The sequence below is a fragment of the Staurois parvus genome, unplaced genomic scaffold (genome assembly GCF_062004578.1).
Source record: "Staurois parvus isolate SC_StPar_1 unplaced genomic scaffold, SC_StPar_1.0 ptg000141l, whole genome shotgun sequence".
In the NCBI taxonomy this organism is placed as follows: domain Eukaryota; kingdom Metazoa; phylum Chordata; class Amphibia; order Anura; family Ranidae; genus Staurois; species Staurois parvus.
The window spans coordinates 228,304-252,242 of record NW_028317937.1 but is presented as its reverse complement, the minus strand read 5'-3'; the positions used below and the strand labels follow the sequence as shown (position 1 = coordinate 252,242).

Sequence of the window (23,939 nt, the reverse complement as noted above, 5' to 3'; positions counted from 1 at the left end):
CCTTGAAGGGCATTTCAGAGGGAGGACTCCACCACAGGCAGACCAGGGTCCTGAACCCTGTGGCCAACTTGGACCTGAGCCCTGTGGCCAACTCAACATCACGTGCCAAGGTGAGCACCCATGCAGGATCTAGTACCCAAAGTGACTTTATAGGTCAACCCTACATTTTATTCCAAAACTAAAACTCAAGAGAAGTAAGCTTAGAAAGAAGATGTCCATCATCTAAAGACATCAGCAAAAATGAGGCTTTCTGGGAATTGGAGGAGTTATATAGGGGATTTCCCTGAAGTATTTTTTTCTGTGTCTAAGGACATGAAGGTAGCTGCATACAGTGGGGATCGAAAGTTTGGGCACCCCAGCTAAAAATTTGTATTAATGTGCATAAAGAAGCCAAGGAAAGATGGAAAAAGCTCCAAAAGTTATCAAATTACAGATTAGACATTCTTATAATATATCAACAAAAGTTAGATTTTATTTCCATCATTTACATTTTCAAAATAACAGAAAACAAAAAAATGGCGTCTGCAAAGGTTTGGGCACCCTGCAGAATTTATAGCATGCACTGCCCCCTTTGCAAAGCTGAGACCTGCCAGTGTCATGGATTGTTCTCAATCATTGTCTGGGAAGACCAGATGATGTCAATCTCAAAGGTTTTAAATGCCCAGACTCATCTGACCTTGCCCCAACAATCAGCACCATGGGTTCTTCTAAGCAGTTGTCTAGAAAACTGAAACTGAAAATAGTTGACGCTCACAAAGCTGAAGAAGGCTATAAGAAGATAGCAAAGCGTTTTCAGATGTCAATATCCTCTGTTCGGAATGTAATTAAGAAATGGCAGTCATCAGAAACAGTGGAAGTTAAAGCAAGATCTGGAAGACCAAGAAAAATATCAGACAGAAAAGCTCGCAGGATTGTGAGAAAAACAATTCAAAACCCACGTTTGACTGCACGATCCCTCCAGAAAGATCTGGCAGACACTGGAGTTGTGGTACACTATTCCACTATAAAGAGATACTTGTACAAATATGGTCTTCATGGAAGAGTCATCAGAAGAAAACCTCTTCTACGTCCTCACCACAAAAATCATCGTTTGAACTTTGCAAATAAACATATAGACAAGCCTGATGCATTTTGGAAACAAATTCTGTGGACCGATGAGGTTAAAATTGAACTTTTTGGCCGGAATGAGCAAAGGTACGTTTGGAGAAGAAGGGGCACAGAATTTAATGAAAAGAACCTCTGTCCAACTGTTAAGCATGGGGTTGGATCAATCATGCTTTGGGGTTGCGTTGCAGCCAGTGGCAGAGGGAACATCTCACGAGTAGAAGAAAAAATGGATTCAATAAAATTTCAGCAAATTTTGGACGGTAACTTGATGCCATCTGTGAAAAAGCTGAAGTTAAAGAGAGGATGGCTTCTACAAATGGATAATGATCCTAAACACACCTCGAAATCCACGGGGGATTACATCAAGAGGCGTAAACTGAAGGTTTTGCCATGGCCTTCACAATCTCCTGACCTCAACATAATTGAAAATCTATGGATAGACCTTAAAAGAGCAGTGCGTGACAGACAGCCCAGAAATCTCAAAGAACTGGAAGACTTTTGTAAGGAAGAATGGGCAAAGATACCTCAAACAAGAATTGAAAGACTCCTGGCTGGCTACAAAAAGCGTTTACAAGCTGTGATACTTGCCAAAGGGGGCAGTACAAGATATTAACTCTGCAGGGTGCCCAAACGTTTGTAGACGCCATTTTTTTGTTTTCTGTTATTTTGAAAGTGTAAATGATGGAAATAAAATCTAACTTTTGTTGACATATTATAAGAATGTCTAATCTGTAATATGATGCCTTTTGGAGATTTTTCCATCTTTCCTTGGCTTCTTTATGCACATTAATACAAATTTTTAGCTGGGGTGCCCAAACTTTCAATCCCCACTGTATAACCTATATTATAAGACTAAAATCATGTGTCCTGTACTGTACGATTAAGAAATATATATTTTCTTGATTCAGCCTTTCATTGTACACAGAATTAATAAAAAATCAACAGAATGGAATCTAAAGTAATTATCTTAAAATCAAAATGATAAAATCAAAGCAAAAGCAAACCTTTTATGGGCTGTGAGTAAAAGACACAAGGAGTATGTATGCAAAAATATAATTTAGGTACTCCCCTTTATTAGCCATTTTTCCACTTACTATTACATTTATTACTGAGGGTACGCTAATGATAATTGCCATTGACAGGATGAAGCCTAGAGATAAAGGAGTTGCATAACATTTTTGTATTTAAATGGATGATGTAACTACTAATGTAGAATGAAATGACAGGTCAACCTGGAGTTCACTGTACTGCATAAAGGATACACGTGACCTAAAGTCTTGTGTTTTGATATAGCCGTAGAGCATGTTGTAGGCTTCAAATATCTTTATAAACTACTGTAGGAGATGCATGATCCTCCCTATATAAACTTTAAAAGACATATAGATACCTGCACAGCTGCCCGAATGACGGACCCCTATAGATCGTCCTAAGAAACAAGTAGCTCTTCGAAGATGACAGGCAGAGGGATAGGTGACATTGTTGTTTCCACACAGCATGTATTCAGATGCAAGCATTGGGCAGGGGGATGTACGGCACATTACGCAGTGGGCACTTCCTGTCTGGTCCACAACACAAGAATGTGTCCCTGGGCAAACCACATTGGAGCACGACTCTGGAAGAGAATAGAACAGCTATTGATTTCCAAGACACAGAGCATCATTGTGTTCCATACATGAAATGCAGCAAGAAAGTTTTGCATCAGCTGTATGCTGTGTGTCCATGAGTTGTTACATTCACTTGGATGAACTGATGGATAAAAAGGATGCTGAACAGGGCAGTAATGTCACCCAACAGATTCTTATATTTTAAGTTATTTAAACAACTAGTTCTCTAACTCCAAACACTCTTTGCCTTCTGACCCATAGGCAATTTTGGATGCAGTTCCACTCCACATACTCTAATTTCTCAAGAGAGGTTAGTGTTCTCATCTTCAAAGTGTTGCTAAACCTACAACAGTAAAATCAGCCTGTAAATGCAGTAAAGCATGCTTGTTGTACTCACTGCGGAACCTAAGGGGTTAATCCTCTGCATTGTGTAAAAAGGCTGTTTGATCCTGGTTTCTCTGCTCCCTCCTTTGTTTAAACAACCAGCTCTTATCTCCTGATAAGACAGACTAAAGCATAGGCATTGTGCACAGCTAGAGAGGTTTTTTTTTTTTGGGAATGCATGTGATCAGCACAGGGCCAATCAGCACTGGTCAGACAGAGGTCAGGGGTTTTGCATCCTCCGAAAGCAGAAGGAAAACTCCTCCTACAAGCTTTAGCTAGTGCTTGTCTGAACACTGATAAAAGCCATAAGACTGCTCTAACTTCTGATGAGAAAAGGTAATTAGCAGTTTATATGTCCTAAAATAATTGCATTTCCATGTTCTGTGTACTGTGGGAGACCAGATATAGTGAATGCAGGGTCCTGGGTTTAGTAACACTTTAATACTATTCCATTTACATCTCTGCAAATTCATATTAATGATAATGGCAGATTCATTTTTATCCGTTGTAAACTCACTGGTATGTTTTGTCTTTTAGCTAATGTGTATACAATTGTACTCAAAAGTTTGCACACCCTGTCAGAAATTGTGAAATTTGGGCACTGATATTGAAACTATGACTGATCATATAAAAAAAACCTGTCTTTTATTTAAGGATAGTGATCATATGAAGCCATTTATTATCACATAATTGTGTGGCTCCTTTTTCAATCATAATGATAACAGAAATTGCCCAAAATGGCCCTTATCAAAATGTTTGACCTTGGTACATACGCACAAGGCAATACACACAGGTTAAAATTGCTATTAAAGGTTTATTTCCCACATCTATGGCTTTTTAAATTGCAATTAGCATCTGTGTATAAATAGTCAATGCGTTTGTTAGCTCTCATACTAGATACTGAGCCATGGGGAGCAGAAAAGAACTGTCAAAAGACCTGTGTAACCAGGTAATGAAACATTATAAAGATGGAAAAGGATGTAAAAATATATCCAAAAACCTTGAATATGCCAGTCAATGCTGTTCAATCACCTTTTAAGAAGTGGAATGTTTGTGGATCTCTTGATACCAAGGTCGATTTTCCAAAAAGAAGCCTTTACTGCATCAATGCCACAAAAAAGCGCACATACAATATGCCCGACAACACCTTGACACGCCTCACACCTGTTTTTTTTGGCATTGGCTCAGTAAAGGCTTCTTTCTTGATAAGCTCTCTCCCTGCCACACACGCCCTCAGTTTCCTGGGGGTCCTACCCCATTTTCAAGAATATTATTGGAGTTAAGTTTAAGAGACGTGTTGAGGAAACAAAACTCTACTAGAAAATGTTACTCTTGTTCTTTTTCCTTAGTTACCTCCTCTGATTATGCCCCTTACAGTGTATCCGACCACTCCTCCCTGTGGGTAAAAGTGGATGTGTTGAGACCACTTAAAACAGCTAGTTCTCAGAGCTCCTAATGTTCACTGCTAAATTGCCCATAAAAGAAAAATCCATTACTAACAGGCAGACCCATTGTATTTTCCATGGTGGGTGGGTGGAAGAACCTGTGGAGACAGAGATGCAGCGATCTCACACTCAATATTTGCAGAGATATGAGAAGGATGAGGCCTATAATTGGTAGAAAGCAAAACTGATGAAGAATAGGCTGTTGTGGTCTACAGTAATGTAAATAAGTCATCTCTGCATAAGATAGCAGAAAGGAATGCTTGGCCCAACTGTCTGCTTTTGGGATCTTTGTCAAATTAGATTACACAGGTCTGCGACTAAAAAGCTGTTTGATTATTTTCATTTAATTTCCATGTATTTTGGTGTGCTGAAAACAAATAAAATATTGAAAATACTCCTAGACATCATGATTTGCCACAAAGTGCAAAATTGTCTTCAAATTTATCAAATATTTTTAATTTTTGGTACTTTTTTTATATTAGGGGTTTTTAACCAAATTTAAAGTCCAAATTACTGTTAATTAATTCACATAAGTACATTTAAGATATAAAATGACAAAAAAACCTTAAGGGGGTTGTCCGAGTTATGTAAAAAAAAATATAGCACTGTAAATCTGATGGTCAGCAATATATACATAAGCTAAGCAAGTTTTAGGGGAAAAAAAATCTATTTCCTCATTTCCCTAGTTCTCTTCTGGCCCTTTGTTGTTATTTGCAGGTAAACAATCTCTGCCCCTCCCCCCTGCAAAGGGGGTGAATACAAGTGCAGCTCTGAGTGACATGTCTGACTACTGGGATACTCAGCAGCATGCTGTATGTGTAAGCTTCAGCCCTGAGTCTGTGCTTCTAATGGTAGAAGGGGTTAATCTTTCCTGAAGAATCCAGTGGGAGGGAGACACAGGGCAGTTCTGGTCAGTGCAGGGGGGCATGGCCAGCATTGTGACCTCTCTGTACAGACACAGAGCTGCTCTCTCCTGCAGTCCACACTTGTGCACAAATCATCATCAGGTTCTTGGTTCTAGGCTGTTCACACTTTTTCATCGCAGTTCGTGTTAGATCGTCATTCTTCAACCGTTATGTTATGGCTCCGCGAAAGTGTATTAATTCGCCAGACAGTTTCTGTTTCATCTGTGGTGAATATACAGTGTTGAAGCAACAGCAGAATATTACAGACTTTGTGAAAAAAAGTATACTTTGCATACTTTGGACTAAAAATTGGAGATCAAGCTAAAGTTTGGGCACCTCATAAAGTGTGCAAACGGTGTGTTGAGGACCTCCGAAACTGGTTCAAGGGTAAGAAAAAATCTTTCCGTTATGGGATTCCTATGGTATGGCGAGAGCAAAAGAACCATAGTGACGATTGTTACTTTTGTTCATGCGATGTGAAAGGGTTTAATTCTAAATGGAAGCATTCCATTTCATACCCCAATCTTCACTCAGCAATTCCTCCCATCCCCCATGGCACAGATATACCAGTACCCAAGCCCCCTGCTACCTTGGAAGAGATACCTAGCTCCGATTAAAGTGAAGTCATACCTGAACCAGATGACGAATCAAGTTCTGACTTTGAAGATGATACAAGACCAAAATTGTTTTCTCCGGAGGAGATGAATGATTTGGTAAGAGACTTGAATCTTCCCAAAGATGCCGCTGAGTTACTCGGATCAAGGCTGAAAAGCAGGAATTTATTGTTGCCAGGAGTGTCATCTTCATGGTTCAGACATCGTGAAAAGGAGTTTGTTCCTTACTTCGCCCAGGAAGACAAGTTGGTTTATTGCATCGATGTCGAAGGTCTGATGGGTCAATTTAGAATCCAATATGATTCAGAGCAATGGCGTCTTTTTATAGATTCTTCAAAAAGAAGTCTCAAAGCAGTTTTACTCTACAACGGTGGTTTTTACGCTTCCATACCTGTAGGTCATTCCATACACTTGAAGGAAACCTACGAGAACTTGGAATTGGTTCTTCATAAACTTAAATATGAAGACCATGGTTGGCAAGTGTGTGGGGACTTGAAGGTCTTGTGCATACTGCTCGAGCAACAAGCTGGGTATACCAAATACCCTTGTTTTCTGTGTCGAGACCGACAAAATCACTGGACCAAGAAGAGTTGGCAGCCGAGGGTGCTAACAGTCGGTGAAAAAAATGTCCTCCGAGAAACTTTGGTACCTTCCCATAAAGTTCTTCTACCACCTCTCCACATAAAATTGGGACTGATGAAGCAATTTGTAAAATCACTTCCAAGAGATGGAGAATGCTTCAAATACTTGGTCACCAAGTTTCCAGGCCTGTCGGAGGCAAAATTGAAGGAAGGTGTGTTCGTCGGACCAGATATTAGAAGGCTTATAGTTGATCAAGAGTTTGTCAATACCATGATGGATCATCAAAAAGAAGGGTGGATTGCATTTAAAGAAGTCGTACAGAAATTTTTAAGCAATAACAAAGACCCTCACTACAAAAAGATCGTCGGACGAATGTTGAAAGCATTTCAAGCTGTAGGTTGCCTGATGAGTTTGAAAGTGCATTTCCTCCAGTCCTGACTACTTTCCTGAAAATTTGGGAGCTGTGAGTGAGGAACATGGTGAACGATTCCACCAAGACATTAAAGAGATGGAAGGGAGATACCAGGGAAAATGGAGCATTACAATGATGGCAGACTACTGTTGGATGCTTCAGAGAGACATTCCAGATGCTACTCACAAGTGTAAATGCACCAAGAGGAGCCTCACAGGGAAAAAGAATCGAGTTTACTGTGTGTAGGTGAGCTCATTTCAGTTCAAAAAAGGATTTTCATGAAAAAATTGTAATAAAACTTTAATTTTATAAGTCTATTTCCATTTATTTTGAGGTATTGCCTTTTTTAACAGTTACCTAAATTGTCAGGAAACGTGATGTCCTATGACAAAATGGAGGTCATTTTCAGATTCAGCGCACCAAAAAACATAAAGATTACGTGGAATAACCAAAACAGCTCTTGAAAAAAATTTTTTTGCAGACCTGTGTTATCAAAAGCTCAGGCTGTTAAGCAATCCACATACTCACTTCATACATTGACAGTGTCGTTGTAGCATCCTGAACTATCTGCTAACTGATCACTGTAAATTTTTGGTACTGTCCTATACATGGATAATATATTGTAAAATTCTATACTTTTATTATTATAATATCTGCAATCATAGGAACTACAATCATCATAGTTAGAAACATTTCCAATTAGTTGTAAACTTGGAAAAAGGTGCTTTTTTATATCTATATACAAATGTTTTGCCTTTCATTTCTATTTTAATCTGAATAGGTTTTACAAGGTGAGGGTTTACATACCATATACTTAAAATGTTCCAAAAAAGTGAGTGGAAAAGAAAGAGAGAACTATATCAGTACTAAAGAAAACTATGAGGTAGTTTTCTTAAAGCGTAACGTAACTAAAAAAACAAAACAAAAGAACATATATGCTTCACGTTTCAATTGTTTTGTGCTGTTTTTTTAAAATGCTCTGTACATTTAGTTCATATAAATACTTTAGAATGGTTCCAGAAATCCTCATTTGTTTCATTTGCTTTATGCCTATGCCTCAATTCATTCTGTTCTCTCAATATCTCCCTTTGTAGCCAACCATTCATATTCACTCATGTACAGTGGGTATAGAAGAGAATCACCTCCCTTTAAAATAATCACATTTTGTTGCTTTGCAGCCTTAAATGAAGACAGACGCAGCAACATGTCAGACACCAACATATCAGAAAAAAATAACAATAATTCAAAAACAGAATCACTGAATTGGAAAAAGGAGCACCCTCTCCTAAAATGACTTATGGATTCAATCAGATGTAGCTAATCACCTTCTCAATGGCATATAAAGCCATTTGACTTTCAGCTGAGATCAGTTGTGGTCATTTTGATTAGCTCAGCATGAAAAGGGCTTTCCTGGAGCATTTCAGTCCCGGGTAGTGCAACTGAAGCAAACAATCAACTATGGGTGGCAAGACACTGTCAAAAGATCACTGGGATAAAGTTGTGGACAGGCAAAAGTCAGGAGATGGATACAAAAAAATGCCAAGGCTTTATCAATGCAAAGTCTATTATTAAGAAGTGGAAGGTATGTGGTACAACATACAGTAGGTGCATTTTGGCAAAGCTCAGTCATGACTGCATGTGGCCTTGGCTTTTTTTCTTGCAACCCTCCCATACTGGTCACATATGTGGAGAATTTGTCACTTGCACTGAATGACCACTCTTTGCCATAAATTACTGCAACTACTTCAGAGTTGCTGTAAGCCTCTTGGTAACCTCTTTGACCAGTTTCCTCCTGGCTCTTCCAGTTTGGAACGATGTCCTGATTCAGGGAGGGTCTATGTTGTACCAAATACCTTCCATTTCTTAATAATTGACTTCACTGTGCTTCTAGGCATTGATAAAACCTTAGGCATTTTTTTGTAACTTCTTACACTCTTACATTTTTCTCAGCTGTCAGAGTGGATTACAGTGCCACACCCCTCATAATAATGAACAGTACAAGAGGGGTGGGTATCAGTAGTCCTATCTTGTTTCTGTTGTCCTGATACAGAAGGACAAGCAGGTTTTGTCATTCCTGGATTGAATGTGTGTTACTGGCAGAGTCGCAAATTGAAAATAAAGGAATAAAAGCTTGAAAAAAAAAGAAAAATGCAATCCACCAGAGGTTTTTTTCACCTCAGAAAATAGTTGCAGGAACTCTACCACAACCCTCCAAAAAAAACCTCCCCTCCACACATGCACCTTCCAAACAGTGAAATTTTTCCTCACTCACTATTTGATGCTAACAGTGGGAGGGTCATAAAGGGGCATTAAATACCAAGAGTATATTATCTACTGAGTGTAGAGTTCGGGGGAAGATTACACAAAGAGTACAGAGTTCAGGGGTGTGCTACATGCAGAGTTGGGGGGTGTACTACGTACATAATGCAGAGTTCAGGGATATGCTGCATACAGAGTGAAGAGTTCAGAGGTGTGCTACATAGAGTGCAGAGTTCAGCCTTCTTCCACAGCTGCTTACCTCTGCACCCCATCCACATCCCACTTTAACCCCTCTTCAGCTATGACCTCTGCATGCAACGCCTCCTCTACTGCCCCCACCTTCTCCCCCCTCCATAAAAGCTCCACCATCTTCTACATGTCTTACTTATGTTTCTGTATTAAGCCAAAGCACCCAGCCGGCTCTAGTACCTCCCCGAACACTGCAGGCGGCTCTGCCTCTCTCGCTTGCAGGGAGTTCATCCAGTGGGGGGGTGTCAGCATCTGCACTGCACTCTGGGCACCTGCATCTCCCTTGTCCCCATCCTGCATTCAGTGGAAGCAGCTCAGGATATCAGATCTGTTGGAGCCATTGAGAGACAAACTGTCACTTGTAAACACAGAAGCCGAACTTCTGAGTTTACAAGTGATAGTGGTGAGCAGAGAGCAGAGGGCCTGAGCCAGAGGTGGTGGCGGTGATGGAGTTCTACCAAGTTCCAGCTGAAAGAAAGCCCTGCAGTCCACCACTGCTACAGGCAGGTAAGCTGCAAGATATTGAATGCTTTGTTTGGTGTTTATGTACACTTTAAAAGAACCATGGCTCTTTTTAGGATTATCATTTCACTAGGTCACAGCTCAACTTTTCTTCCTCCATGCATAACATCAGAGTTGGAGGTCATTACTCCACTCCGTGCTACAGCCATATTAACTAAGTCCTGCACAAGTTTCCCCAGACTAAGGATGAATGCAATCAGTGTATTTCTTTAAGCTGGAGGAGTTAGGAAGATGTAAGACATGTGTTTGAGCGGACGGACTGTTCCTTCTCCTGCTGCCAAGTGTTTACACTGATTTCTGCTGCTTTTCTTAAGAATACAAAATGTGTTTCTTTTCACTTTCCAAGAAAAAGGAAAAAAAAACTCAGAAGTAACAAACGGAAAGTAAAGCACACATTCCCTGCACCAGAACTAAGAAGGAGGAATGTTATTATATATCCTGGATGGTGGATTGCATGAAAAACAGAAATTACTGAAGGTTTTACTTAATGGTTTGCCTACCCAGAAAAGCACGGTGCAAATTATTTCCATCAGCACAGAAATTAGCTTGTTTTGTGGTATTTTAATATTACTAGAAAAGCTTCAAATAACTTTAATTTACAGCAACAAGTCTCCCCCTAGCGTCATAATATTCATAGTGACAAACTTCTGAGCAAACTCACCATTATTACAATGTTCTTTCCTTCATGTGGACTTGTGATACTGAATGTGGGTCTAAACATATACAACAGTTAACTCTATGTACAGCTGGCAAACACTATGCAATTTATTTGTATATTACCGAGTAAGAAGAAATGATTGAAAGAAGTAAACATGACATGTTGCCATCTTTACGAGTGTTTAGATCAATGGTGGTCGATTTTCTTGATACAGGGGACCTACAGTGCACCCTTGACATCATAAAAGTGCAGCACATAATATTCACTGAATGCTAAGCTACTGAAAGCTGTCAGAGACTTTAAACTTGCAACAGGAGAGATGTTCAGAGAATACAGTATACTACAAGAGATAGTCATAAACTTCAGTCATATTATAGGAAATGGCCAGAGATTGAAGTAAAATGAAAATACTATAGGGACGCTACAGGAGATGGCAAGACTGCAGGAAAACTGAAGTTGTTGGAGTTTGCAGACACATTATACGTGAGTTCAAAAGATCATTGCTATTACAGACTCTTAAAGTATAACTAAAGGCGAAACCTTTTTTTTAGTTTTGGATAGAGTGGAGAGAGATTAGAACCCCTGTTAGTTTCATTGCTGTCTGCTGTCAGGAAATGTACCTTCTCTATTTATCATGTTCACCTTTATCATTGAAAGTAAAAGTAGAAGAAAATCCCAAATTTTGGGTTGTCCCCAGAAAAGTAATAGAGGGAATATCTTCCAATGGGGACACTAGTTCCAGTGAACTGGGGGTCCACAAGGAATTCCCTTAATTTGCAGGGTTTACTTTTGTTTGGCTTTGGGACAGGAAGTGATGGGAAATCTCCAGAGTGGAATACAGATGGCAAAAAAAATTGACAGGGGTTATAACACTATCTTGCTCTATCCAAAATGAAAACAAAAATTGCCTATACTGTAACAAATCAGTGCTTTAACATTTGTGCTCCAAGCCCTTTTATAAACACTTCATAGTACCCTCAGAAAATAAAAAAAGAAAAAAGGATGGACATCACAGAAACATGTAAGATAGTTAAAAGAAATTCCAGAAGCCAGTTTAAAGAATATTTTCTTTTGGTACCCTGAATAAGTAACTAGGTAATGAAAACAGAGAATGCTGTCTGCAGGAGCCTCATGGGCCGCACAACTGTGCTAAAGGGCTGTGTGCAGTCCTTGGGCTGCAACTTGGCCACCAGGGGTTTAGAACTTTTTACTCATCCATTCTCTGTTTTATACAACTTGATGTAATTTGTTGGAATATACTGGAATGATGCTATACTGAATAGGCTGCACAATCAGACTAAAATATGTGGGAACAACTCCACAATGACTGCTACTCACCGCCTACTTTTATAAAAAAATAGAATAAAACTAAACTTTAGGCAAACAGCAAAATCTGGTTGAAATACACATATAGGAAGTGTTTACCTGCCAAAGGATGTTTAACTCTGTGCAGCCACTTTTATAATTAATATGATTCATACAGCATGCCTGTGGCACACAGTATGTCCAGGGTTGCACCACTCTCTCTTTTACAGTTAAAGTAAAACTAAAAGCAAAACCTTTTTTTTTCATTTGGATAGAGTAAATAAGTGTCATAAACCCTGTTGGGTTTTTTGTCTTCTGTGTCCCATTGGGGAGCTTTCCCTTTCCTTCCTGTCCTATAGCCACATCAGAACAGTGAAAGGAAATCTGTTAAACATTCTGTATATAGTCCTACAGAACAGACAGTGTACAGTCTACGTACATGTGTTTATCTGATGTTTTTCTGCTAACAGGATACAGTAACTTTTTTCAGGAAGAAGACAGAGCATAGTCACAGATGCAGTGACAGACTCCTAAACACTGCTATCTACTGGTTGAAGAATATATCTGTAGTTGTTGCACAAAGAACATGAACATTGCATTCCAACAAAATCCCTCCAAAGTGAGGAAATCTCTGGTTGTCACTTGGAGCTCCAGAACTAATGTCCCCATTGGAAGATTTTCCCTCTATTCCTGTTCTAGCGACAACGTAAAATCTGGGATTTTATTTTACTTTCACTGTCAGATATGACAATACACAGGACAAATAGAGAGGGTGAATCTCCAATAACAGGGGCAGAGACAGAAACAGCAGGGGCACCTAACAGGTGTTATATTCCCTTTCCACTTTATACAAAACTTTAAAAACGTTTTGCCTTTAGTTATACTTTAGGAATACAATGGCCTTGATGCCTATAGCCTGCTAATTGAAAAATGAAGGAGCAGCAACATATGGATAAGTCACTAACTCTACTCAGTCTGTTGTCTCCTCCTGTCAGCATGTTCCCTTTTTAGGACAAATTCATGTATCAGAGCCTAATAAGCCCTTAGTATTTCCCCAACATCTCCCAGTCTGAGATCTGTTGTGCAAGGCATAACAGAGGCCTAAACCAAGACAGATTCAAGTATTTATGCTAGCTGTATGCATTTAAATATTTTTAAAGGAACACACAATTGCATATTTGCCTGAAATTCAGCTTTCAAGGGCATTTGTGAGAGCTGTCATCACCTAGAACAAAACATGACCACTTCTCTTCTTGCTACCAATTTAGAGATTGCCAAAGATTGCCAAATTGCTAGCTGTGCTTCTACAATAGTTTACACCGTGCCAGTTCATTCACAGGGCATGAGGGGGAGAATGTTAACTCTGACATTTCTAATGAAAGCGTCAATAGTTTTGAAAGTACAAATACATTTCAGCATCAATTTGGTCAGTGGTATTATCGTCAGTTTTTTTTTTGATTGCCTCATAGTACATTAAAGAAGATCTGTCTCTAACAAAAATGCAAGCAGTTTATCAGCTAGATAAAGTTTCTGCCAAGTAGATAAATATGTTTCTGCCAAGTCTGTCAGCGTCACAATTAAACCTGAACTACAAACAAACTGCTAAATACACCCCTCAGCAACTATAAAATACACAATTTCATCGATTTAAAGTATCTCCCAGAAGTGAGTACACCCCTCACATTTTTAAAAATATTTTATTCTATCTTTTCATGTAACAACACTGAAGAAATGACACTTTGCTACAATGTGACATAGCGAGTGTACAGCTTGTATAACAGTGTAAATTTGCTGTCCCCTCAAAATAACTCAATACACAGCCATTAATGTCTAAACCGCTGGCAACAAAAGTGAGTACACCCCTAAGTGACAATGTCCAAATTGGGCCCAATTAGCCATTTTCCCTCCCCGGTGTCATGTGACTCTTTAGTGTAACAAGGTCTCAGGTGTGAATGGGGAGCAGGTGTGTTGAATTTGGTGTTATCACTCTCTCATACTGGTCACTGGAAGTTCAATATGGCACCTCATGGCAAAGAACTCTTTGAGGATCGGAAAAAAAGAATTGCTGCTCTACGTAAAGATAGCCTAGGCTATAAGAAGATTGCCAAGACCCTGAAACTGAGCTGCACTACGGTGGCCAAGACCATACATAGGTTTAACAGGGCAGGTTCCATTCAGAACAGGCCTCTCCATGGTTGACCAAAGTTGAGTGCACGTGATCAGCATCATATCCAGAGGTTATCTTCGGGAAATAGACGTATGAGTGCTGCCAGCATTACTGCAGAGGTTGAAGGTGTGGGGGTTCAACCTGTCAGTGCTCAGACCATACACCACACATTGCCTCAAATTGGTCTGCAAGGCTGTTGTCCCAGAAGTAAGCCTCTTCCAAAGATAATGCACAAGAAAGCCCACAAACAGTTTGCTGAAGACAAGCAGACTAAGGACGTGCATTACTGGAACCATGTCCTGTGGTCTGATGAGACCAAGATAAACTGATTTGTTTCAGATGGTGTCAAGCGTGTGTGGTGGCAACCAGGTGAGGAGTACAAAGGCAAATGTGTCTTGCCTACAGCCAAGCATGGTGGTGGGAGCATCATGGCCTGGGGCTGCATGAGTGCTGCCAGCACAGGAGTTACAGTTCATTGAGGGAACCATGAATGCCAACATGTACTGTGACATACTGAAGCAGAGCATGATCCCCTCCCTTCGGAGACTGGGCCGCAGGGCAGTGTTCCAACATGATAACGACCCCAAACACACCTCCAAGATGACCAATACCTTGCTAAAGAAGCAGAGGGTAAAGGTAATGGACTGGCCAAGTATGTCTCCAGACTTAAACTCTATTGAGTTTAAACTCTAAACTCTATTGAGCATCTGTGGGGCATCCTCAAATGGTAGGTGAAGGAGTGCAAGGTCTCTAACATCCACCAGCTCCGTGATGTCGTCATGGAGGAGTGGAAGAGGACTCCAGTGGCAACCTGTGAAGCTCTGGTGAACTCCATGCCAAAGAGGGTTAAGGCAGTGCTAGAAAATAATGGTGGCCACACAAAAAATTGACACTTTAGGCCCAATTTGGACATTGTCACTTAGGGGTGTACTCACTTTTGTTGCCAGCGGTTTAGACATTAATGGCTGTGTGTTGAGTTATCTTGAGGGGACAGCAAATTTACACTGTTATACAAGCTGTACACTCACTACTTTACATTGTAGCAAAGTGTCATTTCTTCAGTGTTGTCAGAAAAGATATAATCAAATATTTACAAAAATGTGAGGGGTGAGATACTGTATGTACCCATTAACCATGTTGTATTCAGGATAATTGTGTAATTTTTTTACACATTAAAATCTTAATTTTTTTGGGTGGAAAATTACTTAAAACTTCTAATAACGATATATTTTCTGAAATCAAAGGCCCTATAACATAAAATCGTAGTAGTTGCAACATTTACATTGCACAATATTTGTGAAACTGTTTATCAAATGCAAATTTTTAGTAAAAAAATACATTAAAATATGTTTTCATGCACACTAAAAAAAAAATATAATGCCCAATTTTTTGGTAAAATATGAAAGATGGGGTCGCATCAGGTAAATACCAAACATGTCAAGCTTTATAATTATGTGATCCTTTGAAATTGTCCATAGGCAACATGAATAATTGTTTTAGCCACTTGAAATCCTTACCATTTATAGATGGCCTATGTACAGGAAGTAGTTAAATATCAATGTATTTTTACATATAGACAGAATAACTACCTGCATCTTATTCACTTATCTACCGGACACTATCACCCCATTCCTGCCCAGACCATTTTCAGCTTTCGGCACTCTCATACTTTGAATGACAATTGTGCGGTCATGGAACGCTGTACCCAGACTAAATTTTTATAATTTTTTTTGAGACAGATAGAGCTTTCTTTTGGTGGTATTTAATCAGCACTGGGGTTTTTATTTTTTGCTAAACAAACTAAAAAATACCAAAAATTTTGGAAAAAAAACTCTTAGTTTCTGCTATAAAGTTTTGTAAATAATTAATTTTTCTCCTTCACTGATGGGCACTGATAAGGAGTCACTTATGGGCATTGATGAGGCTGCACTGATAGGCAGCACTGATGGGCAATGTTAGGTGGCACTGAGGGCAGCACTGATGGTCACTGTTAGGCTGCATTGATGGGCACTGTTAGGCAGCACTGATGGGCACTGTTAGGTGGCACTGATGGGCATTGATAGGTGGCACTGATGGGCACTGTTAGGCGGCACTGATTGGCACTGTTAGGCGGTACTGATGGGCAGCACTGATTCAACTTATGGGCACTAATTCAACTGATGGGCACTGACTGCCAGCAGTGATGGGCACTATTGGCTGCACTGATGGGGCTATACTGATCACCAGGACACTGATGATCAGTATAGCTGTCCCCCTGTGAAATGCCGCTTACCAGCTCTCCTCACGCTCTATCAGCACAGGAGAGAGAACTGCCGATAACCAGCATTTCCTATTTACCCGGTGATCAGCTGTGATTGGACACAGCTGGTCACATGGTAAAGGTGGCTGTGATTGGTCCATTCCTTACTCATGTGATCACAGATGGTGCACAGGGGGTGTGGTTCTAGGAGGACGTTCATAGAAGCCCTCCCAGAACTAGCTTACCGCGCTGTAGCCGTCTTTTGGCTATAGGGTGGTCGGGAACTGGTTATCCAGGGGCGTATTTATTTTGCCTTGGACATAATTTTTTCAGGGGCCTGGCGACGCCCCCCAGCAGCAGTGATATCTCTCTCTCATACATCCTGAGGCCGGTGACTGAGCTGCAGCTCGGAGTGGGAGGTTAACATAAGAGCAGGGGAAGGCCACGCCAAGTAGGAGGGCTCTGGTGGTGGTCACAGGGTGTGCACGGGATCCAGTAGGTTGGATGTGGTCCGCCCGTCCTGGGTATGTGTCGTGGATAGGAAGACCCGGCTGCTAAAAATCAGCATTTGCTCTGTACCAGCAGGTCTTATTTTGGGCATATCATTCGTGCGGCTGGGAGATCCAGGAGAGAGCAGGGACCAAGGCCAGGCTGGGAGGATTCATGAGAGACCAGCTGATTGTCAGCCAGGGTGGACAGTGAGCTGAGCAAGCAGGTGAGGCATTTCCCTGCCCATGGATACTGCCCTATACCATTCCATCAGCTGTGTGTCTGTCTCTCTCTCTCTCTCTCTCTCTCGACACCCGATTAAGTATGGCAGCAAAAACGAAATATACCACTGATCTTATTAGTAGATTCCTGTTATCCCTGCACAATAAGACTCTCGCTGGAAGTGAGGAGGCAGCAATAGAGCCCAATCAGGAATCCACTGCTTGGGACAGGACTGTCAACCTTGCACTGTTATTCTTTAACTTACCACTCCCCCAAACTGTTATATGCACCCGGCCATGCTCCTGCTAGATTCATGCCTCTGCAAACTCTACCAGCAGTTCCTGTGTAGAAACAGACTCCATTTTCTATGGAGAGGCTGTCTATTATGCATCCCAGCAATAGATGGCATGTCCAAAGGAACAAATGGGATTTTCTGTGTTTGAGCAAAATAAGTAAGGGACCAATTAGGAAGGTTTGCAACAGTTTCTATGTAGCTCCCCATCAGCTTTACAAAAGGGATGAATCAGTATAAGGGTTTGGGAGAAGTACAGTCATACTTTAATGTGACAAGCAATGTAGTAGTGGAAGCACACTGTGTGCATTTAATTAAGCATTCATTTTAACAACCATCACATAAGAATATATGTGCATTTAACATATTTTATGCATGTTTTTACCTATAAAAACCTCCCTTGTGTGGGTATCCTAAAGTCATGGGACTGCTGGTGAGTGCCACCATCTTGGATGCAATGTCAGCAGCCCCAACTGACTCAGAGCTCTCACTCAGGAGGCAATCTCTATGTTATCCCCCTTCCCTCCTACCATGGCTGCAACATTAAACAATATGTAAGAAAGAGAGGGGAGGAGCAGGGGAGCTTAGCCAGCACAGACAGTAACTAGACACTCCCAGAAGAGGAGACAAGCAAAGGGGTAGGGGGCTGTGCTAGGGTAATGACTGAAGAAAAAGAAAGATGTCATGTTTGCTAGCAAGCTCAAAGGAACAAAGTCAATATTGTTTGAATGAATGGGTGAGCAGCACTTACCCTGATTTTGTTCTGACAGCAGATAAGAAATCCCTGTTGCACTGCCAGAACACGTCACTAAATACTCTATATGTATCTGATGCTACATACAGTTTATATAGAGCTGACAGTGTGCACATCTATTAGTACTGCAAATAGTTTGTTTGGTAAACCTGAGGAAAGGCAAACCTGACGATAGAGTTCAAAGCTGCACTCCAGACATTAAAGTGGAACGGAAACCAATGTTTTAAAGCGGTTGTAAAAGCTCAAATTTTTTTACCTTCAAGCAATATATGTATGAAGGTAAAAAACCTTCTGTGCGCAACAGTGCCTCCAGCCCCCTCAATACTTACCTGAGCCCCATCGAGATCCAGCAATGTGCATGACAGCTTCGGCTGTCCCAGTTCTTTGACCCCTCATTGGCTGAAACAGCAAGCGGAAGCCATTGGCTCCTGCTGCTGTCAATCACAGCCAGTCAGTCAATGAGGAAAGACAGGGGGTGGAGCCAAGTCACTGCTCCATGTGTGAATGGACACAGCAGCGGGTGCCCCCATAGCAAGCTGCTTGCTATGGGGGTACCCGACAGAAAGGAGGAGCCAGGAGAGCCTGCAGGCGACCTAAGAAGAGGAGGATCCAGGCTGCTTTGTGCAAAACCACTACACAGAACAGGTAAGTATAGAAATGTTTGTTATTTTGCACAAAAATATTAACCTTTAGTATCGCTTTAACTGTTTCCCAAAACAGTTACATTCAAGGTATGTTGTGAATGATAATTGTCACAGTAGCTTGTGTTTTCAACTGATCTGCCAAATCATTAAATGGTTGGTGTCATAACTGATCACAGGTACAGCACCAAGACAACAGTAGATTACACATGGATACATTAATAAAGCCACGGCTGCTCTTTTACTGCCCAGTCCCAAGCTGCGGGTAGGAGAGGACACCACTGTACTCCTACAGTCTACAACTGTAACAGAAAAAAAGATGTTACCTTTGACTATCTACCTAAGCCACACTTAAAGTGATACTAAAGTCTTGTTTTTTTGTTTTTTTTTTATAACAAGCACATCCTCCTCTTCTTGGGTCCCCCGCCAGCACTCCTGGACCCTTCCTCCTGTCAGGTGCCCCCACAGCACTCTGCTAGCTATGGGGGCAACCAATGTCCATTCCATTCACACACAGAGCCGTGGCACAGCCCCACTTCCTTCCTCTCCTAATTGGCTCACTGGATGTGGTTGACAGCAGTGGGAGCCACTGGCTCTTGTGGACATTGCTGGATCAGGATGGGGCTGCTGATCACGATGGGAGGCTGCTACACACAGAAGGTTTTTTTTACCTTCATGTATAGAATGCATGAAAGTAAAAAATCTGTATCCTTTAGAACCACTTTTTTGATCATTTTTCCAGAATGTAAACAAATTAGTTTTTGTATTCCCATTAATTGAAGCTTAGAGAAAGCAATCACAAAATGTAAAAACTATACAAGGATCTCTTGCTTTTACACCACAATAATATATAATACGTTTAATACATAATATATCGTAGGAAATCCCAATACAAATAAAGTGGCCGTGTCTTACTGCATGTAGACAGTCTGTTGGCACTTACCATTCTTCGTATATCATGTACATATGCACCTGCCCAGCAAAGTTCCTGAAGTTGTTTTCGAATGTTGGCAAGTAAGCTCTTACAAATAGTGCTGCCAAGAGATTCTGTATATATCAGCGTCTGTTTGGCAGCATGTTGAAGGAAACACAGTCATGTGACCATGTTCAACACACTTTTCAAAGAAACAATCTTTTTTTCTTCTATTATTTTTTCTTTCATAGCAAAAACAATTGTTCATATACAGTATATTAGTCATTAGTGAAGACATTTGAGCATGATCTGACCATCTCATAAAGTACTGGCACAATAAGTAGCAAAACTTATTACAGTGGATTCATTTAGAATGGCACCCCAAAACACAAGCTTAGTAGCCGCTGACAGATTTGCACAGAACTGCACAACAAGGAAAATACTGTGCGTTGTGGAGAGCTGCATTAAAAAAAATCAAGTCCAGTTTTTCACCATTGCCATGCAATGGACACCTATTCTAAGTGAACTAATTGCCTTAATGTTCACAATGCGTCACATTAACCTGCACATTAACCTGCCTGCGGTAATGCATTAAAATTATTTTAGGTGTGAAACATACCTTTATGATTTTTAATGAACAGATATATGATTTCAAAGATTTTTCAAACTATAATTTAAAGATGTTCCACTTAAAGCGAAGCTTCACCCAAAAGGGAAAGTTCAGCTTTAAGGCCTCTACCTCAGCTCCTCTTTAAGAAATAGCACTTTTTTGGGAGGGGGTGTAAATAGTACTTGGTTTTGACAGATACTTCCGCTCCGACCGCCTTGGCAATCCAAGTGGAAGTCCCCCCCCCCCCCCTTGCTGCAGTCTTCGGGGATTCCTCATAGATCCCAGAAGACTGCGGGACCATTATTGCATGCACAGTGCATGACAGCTTGTGGCTCACAGCCAGGTGCCTACAGTTAAGATGCCAGTGCCAGGGACCGAAGACGGGTGGAGAAAACAGCTCAGATGAGCACAGCTCAGGATCCTGGGACAGGTGAGTGTATGTTTTGTAGCTGCTGACTTTTATTTTTTTACAAATATGACTGGAGCTCCTCTTAAGTTTAAGACTATACAAATTATTTTGATTTTGTTTTATTTTGTTTTACTCTTCACAATGCTCCCCAATTAGATTTAATAGTCAGTAATACATGCACACAAATGACAGCAATGCTGACTCTTATACAACTCAAATCCATCAGAAAAGCAGTTCCCGGTCCAGTGTTTCCTCTGCAGCTAGAAGTCTCTATTGCTAGCAGAAGTCTGGAATAGACCTGCTTACAGCTGAGTAACACTTCTGCTGCCAGCTGCCTATGCTAAAATCTCTTTGCTACAGTAAGTCAGCATCAAATCAATTGGTCTTGCCAAGTAAGGAAACGATTGAGAAGGCTTGTGTGGGCAATTACATGGTCAATTTTGCCAGAGTGAGAAGGACCCAGATGCACACAGGATTGTTTTAATAAACGTATAATGAGGTCATTTGCGGAGGACTGTCATAGACAAAAGAGCCTCAGAGATGCTGCAAAGAAGGTCACAGCCTACTGTGAGTGGCTTCTTTTTCCCCAAATGTGTTCACTACTATTCATCTTTCAGATGGCCTTTCAGTATGCCATGAGTTACTCAATAGATCAGCAGTGGTTGCTTGTATGGCTTTGTGGGTATAGTTTTTTTTTACTTAACATAACTTAAAAGGGGTTAAAGTGACATTCATTTTCAATCCTTATGTCTATTAAAACACTTTAAACAGTACTGACAAACTTTTTTGTTTAAAAAATGGACTGGAAGGTTGCTATGCACTGATGCTGTGGATGGTATCCTATTTAAAGTAGAAATTCATTTTACATGGATGATCAGTGTTAAATGAAGATCCCAATACTTAAAGGGAATATACAGTCTCTTAAATATTTTCTAGATAAACATGTAAAAGATCAGTTTTTTGAATAGCTGGCCATAGAAAGATTAAAAATTCCGGTTGAGCAGGAACCAGATGAAATGCAATCCATGTGTATCCGTTCCTGTTCAACAGAAGAAAATTTTGTCGATCAGTGGCTGCAGGCACTGATAAGTGTATTCTGACAGGGAAGGGTCTCACTGTCAGAATATAATATCCCAGCGGGGGGGATTCCTCTATCCACCTCCCTTGTATGAATGGAGGAATCTGTTCTTTTTTTTCAGCCTATTGGCTGAATAAGGAAAAACAAGTCATCTATGGCCAGCCTTAGTCATTATGTTTTAAAGTGTATCTAAACCAGGGGTGGGCAAACTTTTTGACTTGAGGGCCGCAATGGGTTCATATATTGGACCCGGGGGCCGGACCAAGAGTAGATGAATGATGTGTATGTGTCATCCATAGTAAGTATAGTAATATTCCCCCATAGTAAGCATAGTAATTAATCCCCCATATAGTAATTCATCCCCCATATAGTAATTCATCCCCCATAGTAATTCATCCCCCATATAGTAATTCATCCCCCATATATTAATTCATCCCCCATAGTAATTCATCCCCCATATAGTAATTCATCCCCCATAGTAATTCATCCCCCATATAGTAATTCATCCCCCATATAGTAATTCATCCCCCATAGTAATTCATCCCCCATATAGTAATTCATCCCCCATAGTAATTCATCCCCCATATAGTAATTAATCCCCCATAGTAATTCATCCCCCATATAGTAATTCATCCCCCATAGTAATTCATCCCCCCTATAGTAATTCATCCCCCATAGTAATTCATCCCCCCTATAGTAATTCATTCCCCATATTAATTCATCCCCCATATTAAGTCCCCAAGTCCCCCAGTGTCAATTCACTTACCTTTGCTCCGCGCGTTCCTCTCGCCGTGTTCCCGCGCCGTTCCGGTCTTCAGGGCGGACTGTGAGAGGAGCCTAGCTCCCCTCACGTTCGTCACGCTGCCCCGCCTACACACATCCTGACAGCCACATACGGCCCGCGGGCCGTAGTTTGCCCATTGCTGATCTAAACCCTAGAACAAATATTTCACATATTGCAGCTTACAGGTCTTTAGATGTTGTATCAGACTTAGTACTCTTGTTTTAGACTATGAAAATGTTCAAGTACAGAAAAATACCTACTAAAACTGGTGTACACAGATTCTGGTACTGTGCATAGTAACCAATCAGCTTCAAACATCAACTTGTTCAATTAAGCCTTGACAACAAAAAAAAACTAGAAGTTAATTGGTTACTATGCACATCTGCACCAGATTCCGTGTGCACCAGTTTTAGTAAATCCCCCTACTGTTTTCTTGTAACTTGACCTGAGCTGAAATTATCTCTGCTTCTGTTTTGTAGTGATACACATTGGTTGTACTTGACTGTTACCTCTCAACCTGCATGTCTATGACACAGCAGACACTTTGAGAAAAAAGTACACCCAATGTGACTATTTGTTAAGAGGTAGAATAGTTGCACCACTGAAAGTCAGGGTCAGTTTAGGAGGCAGAGAATTAGTGGTGTGGTCACTGAGAACCCCCTTTCATGGTTAATTTATAAACCTCTCTTCAATACAATAACAAATCTGGGAAGCCAAGCTTGTAAAACTGTCATATCAAAATTACTTTAAAACTACTGCAAAACCAAACGAGAGGTGGGATAAAACTTTCTCTACTCTCTACTCAGCATGCATCAGTTTGTAGCAAGCAGAGTGTGACCAAAAATACAGAGGAATGGAATCTGTGTCACTCAATGTCCTCCAAGAATCTAACAGGCCCAACAAAACAGAAAACCAGCGTTTAGAACAGACCCAGATGAGGCGGAATCCAATGCCTGAAAGGGGAACCTTTAAACATGACCAGAGGCATCACAAGAAGAATTAGTCTGATGTTCAACACCAAGAAGAAATGATTGCTAACCAGGGAGGGATGATTAAACACAAAAAGGAGCAAAGACCCATAGGCCAAGTGAGGAGCTGGACAGCCTGAACCACCAAGAGGTGTAAAGATAACTAATTCCCTTTTGGAGGGAAGACAACAAACAGAAATGTAAAAAAGAAAAGGGAACCAGTCCCTGGTAGAAACAGGTACTATTCAAAGGAATCTAGGAAAAGGTCCTTGAAAGACAAGTTTGACTGGGTAAAAAGGAAGGCCTTAAGCCCCAACTTACCTGACT

At 40.7% G+C, this 23,939-nt stretch overlaps 1 protein-coding gene across 1 annotated transcript in view; it reads right to left on the bottom strand.

Moving 5' to 3' along the window:
* FSTL3 (follistatin like 3) overlaps positions 1–23,939 on the bottom strand; it is a 67,763-nt gene that overhangs the window by 1,154 nt on the left and 42,670 nt on the right. Inside the window, exon 4 of the mRNA XM_089673558.1 lies at positions 2,495–2,719. Within this exon, the coding sequence (XP_089529684.1) occupies positions 2,495–2,719 (225 nt within the window). The remainder of the gene's footprint in view (positions 1–2,494; positions 2,720–23,939) is intronic.